The sequence below is a fragment of the Arachis hypogaea genome, chromosome 20, assembly GCF_003086295.3.
Source record: "Arachis hypogaea cultivar Tifrunner chromosome 20, arahy.Tifrunner.gnm2.J5K5, whole genome shotgun sequence".
In the NCBI taxonomy this organism is placed as follows: domain Eukaryota; kingdom Viridiplantae; phylum Streptophyta; class Magnoliopsida; order Fabales; family Fabaceae; genus Arachis; species Arachis hypogaea.
Genome location: NC_092055.1, coordinates 134696509 through 134717817, shown reverse-complemented (window position 1 = coordinate 134717817; position 21309 = coordinate 134696509). Strand labels below are relative to the sequence as shown.

Genomic DNA, 21309 nt, shown 5'->3' with positions numbered 1-21309 from the left:
TTTTATTGAGCATGCATCTTGTCTTATTATCTATTTTTTTTTATTTATTTCTATACTTATTTCATATAAATTAATAAATTATTATGTTGTTAGGAGGTCAAACTAGGTGAAACACTGTTTGAGGGTTAATGTATAAATTATAATTGCATGTCTCATTTTTAATATAAAAATTTTGGATTATGGTTCAATGGATGTAAATTTTTAGTATGTTTGATGCTTCAACATAGTGTCTTACACTGAAATGTAGAAAGACAATAACAATACATAACTGAAATTACACTGAAAAGTCAAAACAACAAACAACAAATATTTACACTGAAATTCGTTTGTGTTATCTTGTTGTATCTTTTCAACAACGTCCATGAAACTTTTCGTATTATGATGGTATAAAAATATTTACTAGCTGAACGATGGTTAGGTTTTTATATATTTGTTAGTGGTGAGACTTTTTGTTAATAACTAGATGAATGATTGAAAAGACTCGGTACAAAAATAAATAATTTCTCCTCTTATATAATACAATTTGAAGGTCATAATATATGTACAAGCGGCTGCTTACATTATCTTAACAAAAGTAAGATTAGTAAAGATAAATATTTTATTTGAATTAAGAGATTTTAGGTTTTAATATTACAAAGAGAAAAATGTTTTTTTCTTTTTCTTTTACACATAACGAAGAATAGTTTAGAAATAAAACTTTGTACACCAATTTTTTTTTCAATTCCTATTAATATAATTGATAAATAAATATAGTAGATATATATTTTAAAGCCCATTATTTTAAAAATTTTCGACATTGGAACTATTTTTTTTAAAGAATTAAAAGTATGATTTACAATATTTGTAAGAAAAAATATAAGCAAATTTAGTATTATAAACTCTAATGATAACTGATAATTTTAAAATTTATGTTTTATTTAATAAAAAATATTAAGAGGTTAATATTTTTAATAAAAAATATGAAATTTGCTAATATTGACTCTGATATAAGACAAACTATAAAAAGAGTGACAAAGTGTTAATGGGCTTGTTTGGGTGAACTTTAAAAAAAAGATCTTTTTTCGAGTTATCTTTTTTTAAAAGATCTTATAGAGAAGTAAAAGTAATTTTATGTTTGGATATCTCATGTAAAAAGGTCTTTTTATCTATCAATTATGTTTGGGTATAATAATATAAAAGTACTTTTTTGTTTATTTATTACATGAAAAACATCTTTTTTTAAGGAAAAAAGATCTTTTAAAAAAAGATGTAAATTACAGCTTCTCAAAAAAGATCTTTTTTTTATTTTACTAGTGCTTTTACTTTTACTATTAGAAATTTGCCAAACACATTAAAAAATAAAAAAAGATCTTTTTTCATTAAAAAAAGATCTTTTTTTAACAAAATAATGACGCCCAATATCCTGTGATAATATCTAATATTTCTCACTCAACCGCTTTAATAAATATCGGGGTTCGAATTTTATTTTGTGTATATAATAATTTATTGGTCAGTAACAGACCTTTAAATAAAACTTAAATCTACGACGGATTAGTTATTAGCCTATCGGACTAGAGGATACCGTAGATTATATATATATATATATACATTTAGACAATGAATACTAGAGATAAGTAATTTTATTGATATAATAATTTTGATGTATTAATAATTTTAAATATTTTATATAATCATATAATTACATCTATTTTTTTAGATGATTATTTACGTAATTAATGTAAAAAATAATTGTTTTTACTGATATAGTATTACATAATTAAATATATAAAAATTATTTTATAATAATAATACATTAAAATTAAATTTTATAATAATATATAATTAAATATTTACGTAAATTAGTCTCTTTTTGTCCAAACTCTAACTAAGTCTAATTTTAATAAAAATGATATTTGTACTGATAAAATCAACTACTATATATTTATACATTAAATATATATAATTTAATTTATTTTTAATATATATTTTATATTAATAATTAATTTTAATAACTTATTTTAACGTATCCCTAATAGCAAAATAGAAGTTGAATTTTGAACTACCATTCAAATATTTACTATAAGATTTGTGGTAAACAATTCTAAACGATTTTATGTTGTTGAACTGTATTCAACATTAAATTAAATTATAACTAACTGAGATCAAGATCAAGCACGGAAAAGAGAATAAATAAATAATAAATTAATAAAATAAACTCAACTGCAGGAGAAGAATCCCCTCTTAGCTGGTAATACTGTCTGTAGTAGCAGTAGGCCAGAAATTATGAACCAAACCAAAGCTCCGTTCGTCTGAATTTCAGTTTCTCTCTCCGCTGTCGTTTTGGTTCTCCCTTTCTCCGTTCCCATACAAAACCCTAATTCGTCTTTCGGATCCCCAAGTTCAGACAAATTGGGAACACCACATTGCCGCAATGTCCGATTCCACTCCCCTCCTTGCATTCATCACACTCGCATTGATGTGTGGCATCACCAATTCGATGAGGTTCGAGCTTCGATCAGGTCAGACTAAGTGCATTGCCGAGGAGATTAAGAGCAACGCTATGACCGTAGGCAAGTACAGCGTCGTTAATCCCAGTGAAGGTTATCCAATTCCTGATACCTACAAGCTCGTAGTCAAAGTAAGTTCATGATTAAATCCACAAACCCTAGTTTTTTGTATATACCCCAAATTTGTGCTTTTTATCTTCTTTATTTGACTAAGTATTAACAAGTGGAAAAAAATTTATTCTTTAAAGTCCTCTTTGAATCTTAAAAGTGACAGCTATGCGCTAAGTGCCTTAATTGTTTATGATCTATTTCAAGTTAAGGTTTCTGAATTTACAATGTCTGAATTGTTGGGGGGTGATGGGATATTATCTCTTGTTTTGGGGATTGACTTGCTTTCTTAATGTGTGAATGTAAGGTGAGCTCGCCTAGTGGGAACAGTTATCACTATGGGGATCACGTGGAATCCGGTAATTTTGCGTTTAGTGCGTCTGAATCCGGTGACTATACGACTTGTTTTTGGATACCTGATAGCAAGGAAAGCCCAACTGTGACCATTGATTTTGAATGGAGAACTGGAGTTGCTGCCAAGGAATGGTCCAAGGTTGCAAAGAAAGGACAAGTTGAAGTAAGTCAAAGAAGTATTCATTCGTATGTGAACTGACTAGCCTTTTGTGATCGGTAATTTGTTATTGTTTTAGCATTGTTATAACTCAATCTATATCCAACATAAAAATTTGTTGATTCGCTATTACTTTGATCACCATTAGAGTTGACCTAAACTTCAGGAGAGACCATTTAAATGACCTTGCTCTAAATGGATTTATCGAACAATGGACATGCTGGTTATCGATAGATCCAAATGACTTTGTCTTTGTTTGAAATTGGAATCAGGTAGCCGAGTCTGCCTAATGAATCTGTTTGCTAGTCCTTTTGAAAATACATCCTTGATGATATTCCTTTCTGGTATAACTTCATATAGTGCCATCAACTCATTGGGTGTACCTTCTAACCGGTTCTTGAAACTGCTGGGTTATTAGCCAATCCAGAGATTATGTCCTCCCTTTCTGTGTTATACACCACTAAAAGGAGATTTGTGTTGGCTTTATTGGCTATTTCTTGTAATTAATGTGGGAACAATAAATGTTCATGGTTTCTGTTATTTTCTTTTTTATCTTATTGCCTTTGTTTAGCCATTTTTTGTAACAATATTAGACAAAGACAGTTTCAGACTATTATTTGTAAAGTAGTCAGTCAATGGAGCTTCTGAAAACCTATGGGGTGTTCGGATATGGTATTCAAAATAAGGAAGTCTTTTTTCTTCTAAACTTTTTAATAGAGCTTTGGATTTGAGTATACATTTTTAGAAGTACTTTTGTTTTGATAAGCTTCTAAAAAAGGGACTTAACTCTTTTTTCTTATAAATTTTTTAGTACAACTTTAATTTTCAGGGAAAAAAAAAGTTATTTTGCATTTGGATATAATTTTTGTGAAGTACTTGTAATTATTGAAAATCACTTTAGCTCTTGCTTTTGTTTAGAAGCAGGGTAATGGGTATTACTATAAAAGGATGGTGAAGGCGTGAAGTTGTTTTTATTATTACTATTAGTTGCTGTATGCATTTTTTTTTAAGTTGCATTCAAACACACTTAAAAGCTTTTAAAAGTGGTTGGTTCTGTTTTTGTTGTTTTTTTTAAATTAAAACAATGGCCTTGTCTTTCCATCAAAAAGAGCCAATCCAAACTGCCAACAAGGAACAGGCTAAACCTACATGAGAGAGAACGTACTTAATATCCCATATTTTATGTCATTATAGTGGTGAACCCTATTTTACTCTAGCTTATCCATTTTTGGTTTCTGGATTTGTTTTTTCTCCTAGTAGTTTGAGTATGGTGGCAGATTCCACAAGTTCGAACATTTGTAATATCATTATTCATCTTAGTTTTTCACTCCTAAAGTTCCATATTGGTACCTCCTAGATTGCGTGAATAAGACAAAAATAACTAGTGAACTGAGTTGAAATACTGTTCTAATTTTGTTCATCTTTTAAGAATTTATGATTAGAAGCTTTTCAATTTGTATGCAATGTGATGTGATGTTTCTTTCTAATCTTCCAGGTAATGGAATTTGAGTTGAAGAAGCTGTATGATACTGTCCAATCTATCCACGATGAGATGTTTTATCTACGTGAAAGGTAAACATCATCAATTCTGCCATAAGTCTTTCGTTTTGTGCATAATGGTTGTTTATGTAACCTTTTGATGGAAGAAAGTTTTGCTAAGTTCACTTAACTCATTCTTCCTCTTTTTATGGAAAAGATTTAAACATGTTTGTTACTAAATGGGTCAGAAGATATTGGAATCTTCTAGAGGGATCTCTATTTTTGTAACGTGCATATTGCTCCGAACTTTTGCACATGCACACTGAACTAAATGGTTAACTATTGATTTTCTTTGCTCCCATAGACCATGGTATGATGGAAATAATTCTGTTTTTTCTCCATGCACTTTTATAATCATGTGATGGCTTCAGAATAGATCAGAAATTTTCGAGAGATAAGATTTTCTTAGGAGGAGATTAAAATGGCTATGTTGGAAGAGAAGTGGCTGGGTATGGAAGTATTCACGGAAGTCATGGTTTCGGGGTGGTCAATACCGATGGTAAAACTATTTTGGACTTTTCCTCAACTTTTGACCTTCTCATCGCAAATACATGTTTTAAAAAGAGAGGCGAACATTTTATAACCTATAGGAGTGGCATGACAAGCTCTCAAATCGACTTCTTCTTGTTGAGTAGAGTTGATTGGAAATTTTGCATTAATTGTAAAATTATTCTTGGAGAGAATTTAATAACACAACATAAGATGCTCGTGATGGATTTTTGCGTTGAGCGAAAATTGAGGAAAATACATCATACGAAAAACCCAAGGACGAGGTGGTGACGGATGAAGGTGAGGAACAAAGAAGCTTCCTAAGACGGATAGGGAAAGAGGCAAAGTGGGAAGAGGATGGAAACGCAGAGGAAATTTGGAGGGAGATGTCAGAAGTTATTAGAAGAACAACAAAAAAAAAGTTTTGGTGAATTTAAAAGGATAGGACTAAAAGACAAGGAGTCCTGATGGTGGAATACGAGTGCACAAAAAAAGATAAAAGCAAAAAATGAATGCTTTAAAGAGACAAAAGTGGCTATAAGTGAAGCAAGAATAAGAGCATATGAAAGTCTCTACTAGTCCTTAGGCATGAAGGAAGAAGAGAAAGATATATATAGAATCGCAAAGAGCTGTACAAGAAGAACAAGAGACTTGGATCAGGTTTAGTGCATAAAGGATAAAGACGGAAAAGTTTTGACTCAAGATGAGAAGATCAATGAAAGGTGAAAGAGCTACTTCTACGAGTTATTTAATGAATGATAGAAGACTCTTTCGAGTCTTTGTCGGTTATGCACAAGGAAAGAATATTAAAATTTCAACTACTATCGAAAGATTTGAGACTTCAAGATAAAAGAGGCTGTAAAGCGGATGAAAAATGACAGGGCAGTAGGACTCGATAATATTCCGATTGAAGTTTGGAAGGGCCTTGAAGAGAAAGACATTAGTTGGTTAACCAAACTTTTTAATGAAATTTAAAGGTCAAAGAAGATGCTAGATGAGTAGAAAAAGAGTACTTTGGTATCTATCTACAAGAATAAGGGGGATATACAAAGTTGTAGAAACTATAGAGATATCAAGCTCATGACTCATACCATGAAGTTATGGGAAAGGGTGATAGAATGGAGGTTAAGATAAGAGACACAAATAACAGAGAACCAATTTGGTTTTATGCTAGATAGATCCACCACTGAAGCTACATACCTGTTAAGAAGGATGATGAAAAGGTATCGTGGTAATAAAAAGAATCTACATATGATGTTTATTGATTTGGAAAAAGCGTACGATAGGGTGCCAAAGGAGGTCTTTTGGAAGGTTTTTGGAAAGGAAGAGAGTAAGGATTGCATATATTCGTGCAATTAAAGACATGTATGATGGGACTACAACTAGTGTAAAGACTCAAGATGGTGTGACAGAAGAATTTTCTATTGGTATAAGATTACACCAGGGATTATCCTTAAATCCATACATTTTCACATTAGTCTTGAAACTACTCACAGAGCATATCTAAGAGCATGTGCCATGATGTATGTTTTTTGCCGATGATATTGTCCTTATGAGAGAGTCAAGGGAAGACTTAAATAAGAAGTTGGATTTATGGAAAGAAGCTGTGGAAGACCTAAATAAGCCGTAGCAAGACGGAATATATGAAATGTAAGTTCGGTTGCCGAAGGAAAAACTCTAATACAGAGGTGAAGATTGAAGAAAACATCCTACGAAAAGTTAAAAGTTTTAAGTATTTTGGGTGCATCATACAAGATAATGGAGAGATTGAATATGATGTAAATCATAGGATCCAAGTAGGTTGGTCAAAATGGCAGAATACGTCTGATTTCTATGTGACAAAAAAATGTCTTTAAAACTTAAAGATAAATTCTATTGCACTGCTATCAAACCGGTAATGTTTTATGGTACAGAGTGTTGGGCGGCCAAAGGAGAGCACGAACATAAGTTAAGTGTGGCAGAGATTAAGATGTTGAGATAGATGAATGGTCATATGCTATTGGAGAGAGAGAGTTGGACTAGCACCTATTGTGAAAAAAATGGTAGAATTTCGTCTCAGGTAGTTTGGACATGTGAGAAGAAAACTGACAGAGCACCCAATCAGGAGAGTGAATGAGATGAAAGATGGATAAGGGGTGAGAGACAGAGGAAGACCTAGAAAGACCATCCATGAGGTGGTTAAACGAGATCTACATGTAAACGGTCTCTCTGTAGACATGATACATGATAGACCCTAATGACGTCGTTTGATCCATGTAGTCGACCCCACCTAGTAGGACAAGGCTTTGTTGTCGTTGTTATTGTTGTTCCACCAACATTCTTCTTGTTTCCTACCTTATGAATGTCTTTTCCTTATATTTTACCTTGTAGTGGTTATAAGAGTGATGATAAGCACATGCCCGTAATTTTTTTTAAAAAATACAACAACAATAACAATAACAGCAAAGCCTTATCTCGCTAGGTGAAACCGGCTACATAGATTAGATGATGTCATTGCAATAACGTGTTTGGTCCACGTCATCAAATTTCGACAAGGCTTTTATTTTGGCTATCGAGTGCCTAACACCCCTCCTCTTTTATTAGGGCTTGGGACTAACTATGTAGCATTTAAGTTTTGGTGTCTATAGTTTTTTAAGTTAGGTTTAACATGTTCATGCACATTATTATTGTCATTATTCTAGAGGAAGGATTTTTAACTAAATTTTGATGACCTTTTCTACCACGTGCCTGAAATAGGGAGGAACAAATGCAAGAACTTAACAAAGAGACTAGCAGCAAGATGTTTACCTTCAGTTTCCTTTCAATTGTGGTTTGCTTGTCTGTGGCTAGTTTTCAACTATGGCACTTGAAGACATTCTTTGAGAGGAAGAAGTTCCTCTAAGTCCCCTCCCCTCCCCTCCCGTCCCCTCTCCCTCCCCCCTTTTTCTATTTTCTACCCACATGTATCCAAATGTATGATTAGTTTATTTTTGGCTTTTATAATTGATTGATATTAATATGCTGTTGCTGCCTATCATAAATCATGTTCAGCATATGTAACACCGAATTGGTATATTTTAGAAACAAATTTGATAGAATCTCGAGTTCCCTTGATTAATATAATTTGAACGGTTATTGTTTTCCATTGGATCTGAAAACTTGGTATTATGACTTAAATGGCAGTTGTTATTGTTTGTATCTTGTCATCTTATAAGTTAGCATTTGGTCATCGTCCTGTGATAGAAGAGATATAAGATTTTTTTTTTTCTCTAAGATAGCGAAATTTCATTAAAAGAGAAATGAAATTACAAGGGGGTCCATTTGGACAAGGATCACTTAAGTTGGGATACCCACAAACTAAAAAGAATAAGCCACCTCTGTGTCTAGAAAGCTATCCTCTTCTTCCTCGTTGAAACTCAGCGGAAAGATTCATGGCAGCCTCCAAGACTACCGCCGGCGGTGAGTCTTTGTTCCCAAAAATCTTCAAATTTATTGCATGGCATATCTTCCAGAAGCTCCTAATTCTGATTTTTCCCAAACTTGGGTTGCTTGTGGACAGTCAATTATCTCCCATTATTCCACATCTAGGGCATTCATTCACTATTGCCGCGATACGGGTGTGAAGTCGGCATCGCACTGAGAGACCTTCATGACAAGCCTTCCAGAGAAAAACCTTCACTTTGGGTGGGCATTGGAGTTCCCACACCGAATCCCAAAGCTTTTCCTCTCTGCACTGCTCTGAAAGTTGTTCTACCGGCGGGTGGATCATCTTGAAGGCAATTCTATACCTAGAAGCAACAGAATAGAGCCCATTGCGTTCCTCTGTTTGATCTTCATTTTCGTGTATCGCAGTCTTTAGTATAGTTGTGGCAATGTCTAGTCTGAACGTATTTCTGATAAGTTCCTCCCTCCCTTGGTGGTGGTTGTTGAATATTTGATTTACCCACATAATACCTGAGTTAGGGTCTTGTTATTGATAATTAGACACGGGTTTAAAATTTTGAACCCACGAGTCATCATAAATTCTGATCTGAGAGTCCCTTGACTCCCTTCCCACTCTCCATTGTATTCCTGCTTCTATGACTTTTCTACCTTCTATCAGACTTCATTGTATTCCTGCCCTTGTAGATTCTTCCAATTAGAGAATTTGGCTTCATAAGAATTCTCCAGCTCTGTTTAGCAAGCATTCTAAATTGAAAGCCTTGAGATTCTTAAAGCCAATGTCGCCACACTTTTTCTCCCTTCAAATAACCTCCCAGCTTATCCAATGAAGTTTTCTTTCTGATCCAAAAAATTCGTAATTTTAGTAACAATTTTATTTTTATTTTTTAAATTAAAAAATACTATTAAATAATAAAAATATTATTTTAATTTTAGCTAAAATTATATAGCTACAGTAACCATAGATATCAGAGTATGCACTTTATTATTATAATAAAGAATTGAACAACATACCTTCCTAAAGAATATGAAGGACGGACTTGCTGACAAATTCAAAGGACTCAACACCAAAGAATCCATTTAATAAGAGAGCTATAAACAAAGGGTGACCAAATATATTTCAGCTCCACATAATCAATGATGGCTGGTGGTGGAAGCAATAATATTTCTTTTGGTGGCGGTGGAGGGGTGCATCTTTGAACTAAGAAATTGCAAAAGCACAAATTATTACACAAAATTAGCACAACAAAATATATAATAGAAAAAAGAAGAACGGGTAAAATGTAATTTACCTATATATGATGTTTTCCCCATGTATAGTTTGTCACCCTAATAATATCTTAGAAGTTGTAATTTCACTCCTAAATTAAAGTTATCATAATAAATGCAAAAACGATTTTTATTAACTTTTCTTTTAAAATTCCTTTTACACTTAATGTGTTTTATTCACAAATGAAAATGTAAACAAAATAAAAGGGTAATGATATTTCTACACCTGACTTTTAATATTTATTTAAAAGACAAAAATATGAAATAAAAAGGTAAGTAAAAATTCAGTCTAATTTATAATGTAGAATAAGTAAAGTAAAACACCAATTGAGATGTACATTATCTCATTTCTAACTGTTAAATTATGTATACTCACATGTGTTGATGATCATGTTTCTTACTTCATTGCAATTTCTCCCTTGAATGCAACTCTACTAGTGTTTGACTTTGACCATTATTCACAAAGAGGAAAGTAGGTGATAAGGGCTCTTCGGAAAAGTTTAACCAACGAAGTAGCAATTGTAGATAGAGTTCGATTATTGGATAAAGTGTAACCCTTGATTAATATTAAATGAAAAAGTATAATATGATGAATTGTTTTAACAGGTAAAGTGTTATTTTTGTCTCAAGGGTTAGGTAAATAACTAAATATTAATGTTATAATGTTATCTTAATGTTTTTTCGTTCTATTTGTCTTCCAAATATTTCAAAAATACTGATTTCATAAAAAATTACTATTGGACTTAGTATATATATAAACTATATGTTACTTATGGCAAATTTTTATAATATTACCACTGTGACTAAATTTAAAAAAAATATATATATATACATCTACTGTATAAATTAAATTATCTATTTTTAAATAATCAAACATTAAACTCAAAATTATAAAAGATTTGGGATATTATGATCTGCATTCTCCATTATTCATCATATTCTTATATTTATACAAGATATAATGTTTCTCAAATATTGAAGGAAAGTAGGAATCAAATCATGCCAATGAGTAGGAATCATTGGTAAAAAAGTAGGAATCAAATCATGCGAGTCATATGTAAATAAAAATAAAATATTCATGTGAGAAGACCATCCAAATTTTAAATTTATGAAAGAGAAGTTTTTTGAGAAATAATAATAGCTCTCGCGATCGTTTTCTTAGATTTTGAGAGATAATATTATGCTGGTCGTTAACTAGTTGTATTGTTTATATGAAAATGGTATTTGATATAATCAATGTTGGTCAACGTGTGAACGATATTTGCAAGAAATCAATATTGTTGTTACGCTCCAACAAGCTCTATCGTCTTTATTTACCCTTTTCTTCTTAGGGTGCTTCGCATCTTGCTTTACACTGAAAAATAAAGTATATATTGTGGATGGCTATGCCTATATTATACTCAAATTAAATATTCAATAATACCATGCATGTTTCAAATTTTGAGTTGAACATGTTGAATCAAGAATTGATTTGCTATTTTATGATTAGAAACATAATTAACTATTCCCTGTTATAACTAACTATTATGATGAGCAATGTAGGAATCAATCATATTTTATCAAGGAAGTAAGTATAATGCATATTAATAAAGATTTCATTAAGAAAGAATCAAGTTATAATTGGAAGGATTTTGCACCATCATCAAACATTCAAAGTCCCAAAATCAGAATCAAATCAAGGGAAGCTGTTGCACTTCCTTCGTGTATGATGAAACAAAGAAGGAAAATTTTGTTCATATAGATCATGCAACGGCTAGCTTGTGTCATGGAGATTTGGTACCATACTATTTATGAAGAAGAACAAGTCCTATATTTGCAGAGTTTATCAAGGACGGAAGCAACCTTTTCGTGCAGATCATATTAAGAAAAAATAGATTTTAGTCGGTATGTTTTGAGTATGTTCTTCATTTCTTATATCTAGACTTGAGAGTTTATTGAAAGAAACAAAAGTTAAAGAGAGTGTTCACACAAAAAGCATATATTTTATCGTGTTTGAGAGTTGTATTCCAAAGTGTACTTAATTGGGCACATTTAGTTTCCCTTAACTAGGTTGGGTTAACACCTAGGTGTTGAACTAGGTTTGAGTTAGTTTAGGGTATTACAAAATTGAGTCTCTTAGAATTGGAAATCGTAATCCGTTTTGATTATAGTGAAAATTCTATCATTATTGTGGTAGAGACTGAACGTAGGTCATATTACATGTTGTGATTGAACTAGAATATACCGTGGTGTTATTTTTTTCTTTCCTAAAATCTGCAAGTTCCAGTTTCGTTTTGTCTCCTACCGCGAGACGAGACAAAAACAATAATAATCTCCTAAAACCTATTTTCAGCACAAATTATTCTTTAACTTAAAAAGTGGTTAATTACTTGATTCAACCTTTTTCTTAACTCACTTCAAAATTTACTAAAGGTACTTTTTACGTTTATCTTCTTTGCATATTAGTTAATTTTGCTGAAATATATATTATCAAAGTATTTATTTTAAGATTTGCGTATTAAATAAATTAATTTATTTACTATCAAAAATATTTTATTGGAGTTGCTTTTACTCTAAAACCACGATTTTTGCCACTTTGTATAAAAATTTAAAATTGAGTGAAACCAAATATTATTAGAGCGATAAATTTTAAATTAAGTTTTAAAATAGTCTCTGACCGCTTATATTAAAAAAAATCTCTCATATCCTAATTTTACTATAAACGTGCTTGAAATTAAAATATTATATCATATTAATTCTTCACTCTTTTTTGGTCTAATTACTCTTCATGTGGTGAGTGACATGACATATTTCTCCCACATTAGACTAGATAAATGACATCCTTTTAATTTTTGTATTAAATACTTGATAAAATAATGGACAATTCACTCAAATAAAATATTTGGATTTAAAAATTATAGAATACAACTTTGTGAAATCCAAGACGCAATTACAATTTTTATTACTCTATATACTAACAGCAGCGGATTAAGGATAGCAACCATAGTTTACGTTGTTTAGCATGCAAGCAGAAATCGCTATAGGCACCAGCAGTTTCTGAAGGAGTGTATTTGGTCATAAACCACTCTAGACAGTAGCGGTTTATGCGAGACATTGCATGGTTATAAACCGCTGAAGACAATCGCAGTTTACATAAATATGTGAAAGTTGCAATGCACTAGAGATAGGAAACTCTCTTTGCGATCCATATGTGAATTGTTTAAACATTTTATTGTATATATAAAAAGTTGAGTGTGTAAAACTTCATCTTTTGAGGCGATTGCTAATAATCTTATATGGTGTTTTATTTGTATTTCTTGCTTATGAATTGGAGTTTTGGCTTTATTTTGTTTGGTTAGGGAGAATGGCTTTGATTTGGTTTAGTGTGGACCGGAATATGATTTTAAAAAATCTCTTATATGTTTAGATGTTATTTTGTACTTATTTTGTTTTGTTAAGTTCTGCGTTTGTAATTGAATAACTCAACTAAAGATTAAAAGAAATTATAGACATTTTTGACAAAAAATACTACCCACAATTTTTTTCACAAAACGTCCAATGAATTTGCTTTTAACAACATAGCTTACATTCCTAAAAATAAGAAGATTCTTATTTTACTTACAATTTTTACTTCCTAATGTCAGTTTCTATTTTATTCTTAGGTTTTTTTTTCCATCCCAAAAAGTACTATTCCTTGTACTCTTATATTGTGAAATTTGAAATTTTTTTTTATATTTTGAATTCCAAGTTCTATTTTTAATGAAATAAAATATATTTCGCTTTTAAAAAATATTACAAAAAACATGGAACACAAAATTCATTATCAACGTAATGGTTCAATATTCTAACCATATAATATATTTGATTTAACCTCATTAATGCAATTGCACGAGTGCTACTGATTTTGTCTCATATAAAAAGTAAAGTAAGAGACAACATATAATATAATGATATAAAGGTTGCCTTCACCAGTCAATATATTATACAATTTTTCAAACTCTACTAAAAAAAATATATCATATTATATAAAAAAATAACATATAAATAAAGGTTTTAGATAAGTGATAGATATTTAATAAAAAGTTTTGTATAAATCTCACAGAAATCGTTACTGTTTTTTTTTAGAAACTGCTATTACCTATAGCGATTTCTGTATTATATTCCTCCTTTAGAAACTATTGTCTATAGCAGTTTCTGTTTATACGCGGCTATCAATAGCGGTTTATATATATTCCTAATTCGTTGTTGACAGTAACGATTTTGATAGAGTAGTAAAAGTTACAATTGCGTCTTCAATTTTATAAAGTCGTATTTTGATTAAAAAAAAAGGTCTCCAAAAATTTTATTTGAGTAAATTATCCTAAAATAATGTTATATTATATTATATTAGATAAATGAACTGAAATTGAATATTCAAAATGTTCTAATATTCTTTGACTGGATTTTTTTTTTAAGTGTAGAAATTTTTGGACTTACTTTACGTTGAAGATATAAAAGTATTTAGGATACGTGGAATATGCTAAAGTGTAGAATTTAATTTGTTGGGACATTTAAGTTTCGTTAGGATATGACAAGATTCTAAGCTCATTATGTTTTTTGTTTGATATATCTGGTAAGGATTTCAATACATCACAGTTTTGTAGTGTGCACAAAAATCAATTTGGGTTGATTTAGTAGTTAACTCATTAATTAGTTCAAATAAATGTTGGAGTTCGAATTCGGTTTTAATGTGAAAAATTTTGTCCCTTTTTATACGTATTTGTTTCTAAAAAAATATATTATATCTCCCCACAATATCTTTTATATTCTTTTCTTCATTACTTACAATTTTGGAAAATTTAAGCTTGTGATTTTCCAAACTATGTGAATCATTGGAAGAAAAAAAAAAAGGCAAAGAAAATGAAAATATTAATCTTAGCTTATAAATGTTTAAATGGAATAACTTATATTTTTTTGTTAACAAAGAATTTAAGGTTAATACTGTTTACCCTACTATAATAATGTAACAAAAATTTTAGCCGTCGGGACTTATTTAAAATTATTGTAGTGAATTAAGATACGGCTATGAGTTTAGACTCTATCTGTATTAATGAAATAGAATATCTTAAATCGGATGATAACATAAATAATAAATTAGTATAGTTCTGTTTTACATTCTCAATCAATTAAAATTTACTTTTTCAGTGGAAGATGATGAATACATGTTTTATTGTATTATATACATGTACATATCCTCAATTTGCCGCCCATAATTTGTCCCTATTATTTGCCTTTGTCCTTTATAACTAACAAATGTCCACACACACACATATACATATAACAAACACAAGTAGTGTTTAATTCATTATCATAGAAATGGAGAACAATAATAATAGCAGAAAGGTGCATTGTCTAATTCTATCTTTACCAGCTCAAGGTCATATCAACCCCATGATTCAATTCTCCAAACTCTTGGAACACCAAGGAATCAAAGTCACCTTTGTTTCAACCGTTTATTACTGCAAGAACTTGCATCAAGTGCCTCCAACAATTTCACTTGAGACCATTTCTGATGGCTTTGACCACACTGGCCCTTCAGGTTCTGTATATACTATATACCATCGTTCAATTAAATTTATGTATTTAAAAAATAATTATTTTTACTTCAATAATATTACATAGATATTTGTGCAAAAATTTTAGACTAAAGTTCATAAAAAAATTCTATTTTGTAGATTGTATAAAAACAGTGTGTAAACAACTAGATTTATCAAATTTATGGGACAACATACTCAAAATCTGCATTTTTTTGTTCGTGTTTAATATTAAAAATACTATATGTATATAAAAAATTAATCATGTATTATAAGTAAATATATATATTTTATATATATAACTGAATTATTAACATTTTTAGTGTATAGGTCGATTAATTTATTCAATATTCGTATTTATACTTTTACAATACATACAGGTGCTAAGAACTACGGGGTTTATATGGATCACTTTTGGAGAGTTGGGCCAGAGAATCTAGCAAATCTTGTGGAGAATCTTGGTCGGAAAGGGTATCCAGTTGATTGCATAGTGTATGACGCATTCTTCCCATGGGCACTAGAAACTGCCAAGAGATTTGGGATTGTTGGTGCTGCTTTTCTCACTCAAAACATGGCGGTTAACACAACATACTATCATTTCCATTTGGGGAAGATTCAAGTTCCATTCACGGAGGAAGAGTTTTCTTTCCCAGGGTTGCCGAAACTTGATGTTGCTGACATGCCTTCTTTCTTCTTCACTTATCAGGAAAAGCCGTTTTTGCTTGATTTGTTGGTGGATCAGTTCTCCAACATTCACAAAGCTGATTGGATTCTTTGCAATACATTCTACGACCTTGGTAAAGAGGTAATTAACAGAAGATACTCATAGGTTTAGTATGTAATAATAAACTAACAAATTACTTTCAGGTAAATGATTGGACAAGGAAATTGTGGCCAAAATATAGGACTATAGGACCAAACATACCATCAATGTTCTTAAACAAGCAATATGAAAACGACCAAGATTATGGTGCTGCAGCATTCGAGAGCGAAGATTGCATGGAATGGCTAGACAACAAACCAAAAGGTTCTGTTGTTTATGTATCATTTGGGAGTTTGGTTATGGTTGGAGAGGATCAAATAGAAGAAGTAGCCTATGCTTTAAGGGAAAGTAATGCCTACTTCTTATGGGTGGTAAGGGCCTCTGAGCAAATTAAGCTTCCCAAAGACTTTGAAAATAAATCTGACAAGGGCTTAGTTGTAACTTGGTGCCCCCAACTAAAAGTCTTAGCTCATGAAGCTATTGCTTGTTTTGTGACACATTGTGGTTGGAACTCTACATTGGAAGCTTTGTGTTTAGGTGTTCCAATTGTTGCAATGCCACAATGGTCAGATCAAAACACAAATGCTAAGCTTATTGTAGATCTTTGGAAGATGGGAATTAGAGCTCCTATGGGTGAGAACAAGATTGTGAGACAAGAAGCACTAAGACTTTGTATAAGGGAAATAATTGACAGTGAACAAGGGAAAGAGATCAAGAATAATATGATTCAATGGAAGAATTTGGCTATAAGAGCAATTAGTGAAGGTGGAACTTCTTATGAAAGCATCAAAGAATTTGTGAATAGTTTACTTTGCCTAAATGCTACATGTCCTAAAGTATGAATTACATTGTGATTTGAACAAAAAACTCCTTTGAAATGTACAATTGCCTGTTAAAAGTTGTGTAGACTTTGCCATTTTACCGATTTGAGTTCCAAATGGTGGAAGAAATAATGGTGCAAATAAATCCAGCAGCAACAACTAAACGCATCTATTCGAAAATGATCTCTATAGAGATCAATGGTAGCCCCCTCTGCAAAACCATTAGTGTTACTTTGATGTATATGCCTACCAAGGAATAATCAGGAAGTAGTTTACTAGATCTAATATAAAATAAGACCTACACAATTTCTTATGATTTGCAAATTATGAAGCTACGGTAAAACAATCAACCTAGTTAATAAGGCTTTGTTGTTAGACTAGGAAAATGAAATGATTAGTGACGAACTATTCCGTTATTTGGAAATTCGCAGTAGATCTTGTATAACTTGCACAAATGAAAGGATATATAAGTTTAATTTTGACACATTATCAATACAAATAATTTCACACGGTCATCTAATTAAATTCATACGTCATGTGTTTAGATGATTTTTTAAATAATAGTTTTAAAAAATTATTGTTTTTATTAATGTGAAAATACACCATTGAATTTCTATATAAAACAAAATTAGATTCTGTATATTTTATACAGTAAAATTGTTAAGTGATGGTAAAAATATTCTCACTTTCACACACCCATTTTATAGAGGTACGTTTGAGAGTACACAGAAAGGAATGCCAGGTAGTGGGAGAGAACTTTATGAATTTTACTATTTAACCTCTCAAACAGCCTCCACTCGACCACTCCTCACCTTTCTCTCTACTTATTATTTATTAATAACCACTCCTTTTCATCACCTAAGAACAACCTACACTGAAGTTTCTCTTGGCCATTCATTGGAACTCCCTCTTTCATCAATCTCCACATCATAGCCTTATGTAGAATTAAGTAGAAAAAACCAAACATACTATAGAAGTTAAAACATCTTTGACACACATACAGAAAATGCATAGAAAATTTGTCACTGCCAACACTATTACATTATAACATCACATGTCAGCATTGTTTTGCTTGAGTAATCATATAAAGAGCATAAAAGATGATCCAGAGATGCAAAAGGAAGCTAACTGAAAACATACAGCTACAAAGCAAAACCATTACAATTGTTTATTACAACAGTGAGTTAAAAACTTCTGTTACTTTCAATTCAGCATTTGCTTTTTGTACATGTATCTTAGACGTAACATGCATATCTCATTTGTTATGTTAATTTATTGTATTTAAACAAAGAGGCAGAAGTCATATTTCATACAGTTTCAATGAACAAGCCTCAAACAACAATCCAAAGAAAAAATACAGGAAACAACCTCAAAAGAAAAAGTCATCTTACGAAGAGTCAGGATCTTTAACAGTGCTTTCCTCATTATGTAAGGTAGCTGGAGAATTCGTTGCAGAGTTTTCGGCTGTTACAGCACCAGTACTATCAGCATCTTGGTTGTTAAAGAGGGAAGAAAATGAAAATGGATTGCTCGTGGAGCTTTCTTTCTGAAGACCCTTTATTGCTTTCATAGCAGCAAGAGTGCTACGATATATGTACACTGTTTCCTCTCCAAGAGTAGAGGATGCATCTGGTAAGTCATTTGTTGTATTATCTTCAAGTGATTTAGACTGATTTTCTGGAGCAGGATTTGATTGAATTACTTCTTCTTGCAAGGGAAAGAGACGTTCAAGATTTTCTTCACATTCATGAACTAGCCTCGTGAGAGGTTCGGTTGTGAAAACAGGTTGACGAAGAACAAGTTGCGTAAAGGGAAGGCGCAGGACGCCACCAGTTCTTTTATCATACTTCTTCAAAATTTTTATTAGTCCTGTTGAAGTGGAAACATGTTAATGGTGTTGGAATCAATGATTACCTAACTAAAACTGCCTATGGCATATATTCAAAAAACTTCAAAATAAAATAGGAGAAGATAACCACCAAAGTAAATTTTCTTACATATTATTTAAGTAGATGATATACCTGCAAAGTTTAAGGAACTGTAGTTTTTGAGAAGCACCATCTCTCCATGGATGGTGACTAAGTCCTTCCTGATTCCCATCATTTCTTCACTGAACTCATCCTCATACTCGGAAGTGTACCTTTCACTCTGACTGCTTTTTTCTTTAAGTCTCTCAATTCTTTCTTTCAACTCCTATTCACAATTAGAAACAAAAATCAGGAAAGAAACAGAGCAGTTTATAGCAAAATATAGTATTATAATATTTAATGATACATAGATATTCTTGAGGATTTAACAATTTAACCAATTTCTTTAACATGAACTTTCAATCCAGCAATTAAACAGTTGGATTTAGTATAGAATTTGAGGATGAAGGTTGAACAATGAATCCCTAAAGTAGTACAACAACAACAATCACAACAACAATAACAACAAAACCTTATCCCACTAAGACGACGCCATTGAGCTTGAAGCCCTAAAGTAGTAAATCATATCACACAGATTATAGCTATTTACTGCATATTCTCCTTATACAATTACTTGGTACTCACTGTACTTTTTTTTCAGTGTAGCATTTGTAGATGGAACCCATGCTTCGAAGAGAAAATTATTGTTGCTTAATCAAGATTGCAGGGTCTAATTGTTACTTGGTTTTACTACACATATCAAATTACACTATCTACCTTCAGTGTTTGCAATAGTCACTGAATTCGATAAAGCTAAGACATGTTCTCAGAGCACTCAATTATTCAAACTTTAAACACAATTTGTTAACCAACAATTATAGATTAAGTTGCATAAACACATCCAAAACTAAGGGTTCTTGAATTTATCGTTCTAAACCTAACCAAAAAAAAAAAGAGAAATCAGAGGACAAAATTAAGAACCTGGAAGCGGATAACAAACTCCTCCTCCTTATCAACATAGAAATCATTGAACTTGTCAAGCTCCTCGTTGAGAATCGTGACGAACCAGGCTTCAAGGTGGGTGAAAGAAGAGGGATTGATGGGAGCGTTGTTGGTGTGGTTGGAAGAAGGAAGGTTCTTGAGAAGCTTCTTGAGAGGTTTGTAGCACAAGAATTTGTCCCTCCACTCAGGGAGTGTATCCTCCAAATGAGTCTTGAATTCCTTGCCGAACTTCATTGTTGAAACTCGAAGAACAAGAATGGATTTGGGGTTTGCATATTAATTAATTATTTGGGAGAGAGAGAGAGAGAGAGAGAGCGAGCGCAAAGTGGGAAGTGGAAGATTCCAAAATGGATGCAAGGTATAGGATAGAGGAATCTAGGTATTGGGAATATTTTCATATTAAATTGGGGGAATGTTGCGGTGGACCAGAGATCGGGTTTGAATAAAGCTCTACCTCCAAATAAAATAATAAAAAATATTAGGGGTAAGTAATTTTTGTGATTTGTAGTCATTAATAATGATTTTTATGGTGTGAAATTAGTGTGAAATTTCATTTAAGGGCTCACTTTTTTTTACTGATTACATACTAGCTAGAATTTAACAAAATTACTGACCCTCTAGACTTTTTTCCAAAATATTTATACAAATTTATTCAAGTGGTTATAATAATTTTTTAAATTACACGCTTATTTTCTTTCTCTTTTTTTATTTCTTTTTCCTTATCCTTCTCCTTTTCTTCGTATTTCTTCTTCTTTTAAATTTGTGTTGGTTCTTCCTTTTCTTTAAATTTACACACGCAATTTTTTTTGAGTAATACCCCAAATAGGTTCCCAAGAAATTTACCATCCGACAGTTTTGTCCCCCACAAAATTTAACTAAGATTTCGACCCTGAGGTTTTCAGATATCCACCAGATACGTCCCCAAAATCGTTTGATCTGGTTAAAGTGGTGACGTGTCAGGTTAACTGTGACATGTCACCTCCAGGACATTTTGGTCCCCATCCACGCTGGACAAAACGACGTCGTATTGGAACCAGGGGCAAAACGACGTCGTTTCGAGGAGGACAAATTCGTCCCCACTTAGACAGAGAATGCAAACGGCGCCATTTTCATGTGAGGGACCTATTTGCCTTATAATAGTATCTTAGGGGACCTATTTGACCTATAATTTGTGATGTTAAAAAAAGTTATATTTACTTCAACGAAAACCTTAAAAACACATTGACATTAGTATGTTCATTTATCAAAATGGTAACATAAACCTGAGAACCCAAACATGTTAACCATACAAATATTTGACTTCAATAGCAACACAAACCAAATCAAGTCAAAAGAAGGTTTATTTTCTTCAATATAAACTAAACAAAACCATTCTAAACAACATAAAGTCTTCTTCCTCCAACATAACAAAAGGTGGTAACATAACTAAGACAACAACTTTC

The 21309-nt window shown here is 31.7% G+C and overlaps 3 protein-coding genes and 1 long non-coding RNA gene across 4 annotated transcripts; 3 read left to right on the top strand and 1 right to left on the bottom strand.

Moving 5' to 3' along the window:
* Positions 1-2057: 2057 nt before the first annotated feature.
* On the top strand, positions 2058-8255 carry LOC112784097 (transmembrane emp24 domain-containing protein p24delta7). The gene is made up of 4 exons (XM_025827212.3): positions 2058-2617; positions 2902-3111; positions 4601-4677; positions 7870-8255. The coding sequence occupies exons 1-4, from the start codon at positions 2411-2413 to the stop codon at positions 8012-8014; spliced, it is 639 nt and encodes a 212-aa protein (XP_025682997.1). The 5' UTR covers positions 2058-2410; the 3' UTR covers positions 8015-8255.
* Positions 8256-8442: 187 nt separating this feature from the next.
* Positions 8443-9357, top strand: LOC140182670 (uncharacterized). The gene is made up of 2 exons (XR_011878669.1): positions 8443-8571; positions 8672-9357. It is a non-coding gene; the product is annotated as an uncharacterized lncRNA (long non-coding RNA).
* Positions 9358-15116: 5759 nt separating this feature from the next.
* LOC112783668 (mogroside I-E synthase) lies at positions 15117-17062 on the top strand. The gene is made up of 3 exons (XM_025826706.3): positions 15117-15379; positions 15755-16179; positions 16242-17062. The coding sequence occupies exons 1-3, from the start codon at positions 15157-15159 to the stop codon at positions 16977-16979; spliced, it is 1386 nt and encodes a 461-aa protein (XP_025682491.1). The 5' UTR covers positions 15117-15156; the 3' UTR covers positions 16980-17062.
* Positions 17063-18083: 1021 nt separating this feature from the next.
* On the bottom strand, positions 18084-20301 carry LOC112783669 (SPX domain-containing protein 4). Its single transcript, XM_025826707.3, has 3 exons — positions 19847-20301; positions 18980-19151; positions 18084-18827 (listed from the first exon to the last, which is right to left on the bottom strand). Exons 1-3 carry the CDS (start codon positions 20099-20101, stop codon positions 18346-18348), a joined length of 909 nt encoding a protein of 302 aa, XP_025682492.1. The 5' UTR covers positions 20102-20301; the 3' UTR covers positions 18084-18345.
* Between the last annotated feature and the right edge of the window lie 1008 nt (positions 20302-21309).

Coding starts and splice junctions, on each gene's coding strand:
- LOC112784097 (XM_025827212.3), top strand. CDS start 2,411: ATGTCCGATTCCACTCCCCTCCTTGCATTCATCACACTCGCATTGATG. Junction 2,618..2,901: donor CCTACAAGCTCGTAGTCAAA/GTAAGTTCATGA, acceptor TGTGAATGTAAG/GTGAGCTCGCCTAGTGGGAA. Junction 3,112..4,600: donor CAAAGAAAGGACAAGTTGAA/GTAAGTCAAAGA, acceptor CTAATCTTCCAG/GTAATGGAATTTGAGTTGAA.
- LOC112783668 (XM_025826706.3), top strand. CDS start 15,157: ATGGAGAACAATAATAATAGCAGAAAGGTGCATTGTCTAATTCTATCT. Junction 15,380..15,754: donor TGACCACACTGGCCCTTCAG/GTTCTGTATATA, acceptor CAATACATACAG/GTGCTAAGAACTACGGGGTT. Junction 16,180..16,241: donor TCTACGACCTTGGTAAAGAG/GTAATTAACAGA, acceptor AATTACTTTCAG/GTAAATGATTGGACAAGGAA.
- LOC112783669 (XM_025826707.3), bottom strand. CDS start 20,101: ATGAAGTTCGGCAAGGAATTCAAGACTCATTTGGAGGATACACTCCCT. Junction 19,152..19,846: donor AGTTTGTTATCCGCTTCCAG/GTTCTTAATTTT, acceptor AATTGTGAATAG/GAGTTGAAAGAAAGAATTGA. Junction 18,828..18,979: donor CAGTTCCTTAAACTTTGCAG/GTATATCATCTA, acceptor CCACTTCAACAG/GACTAATAAAAATTTTGAAG.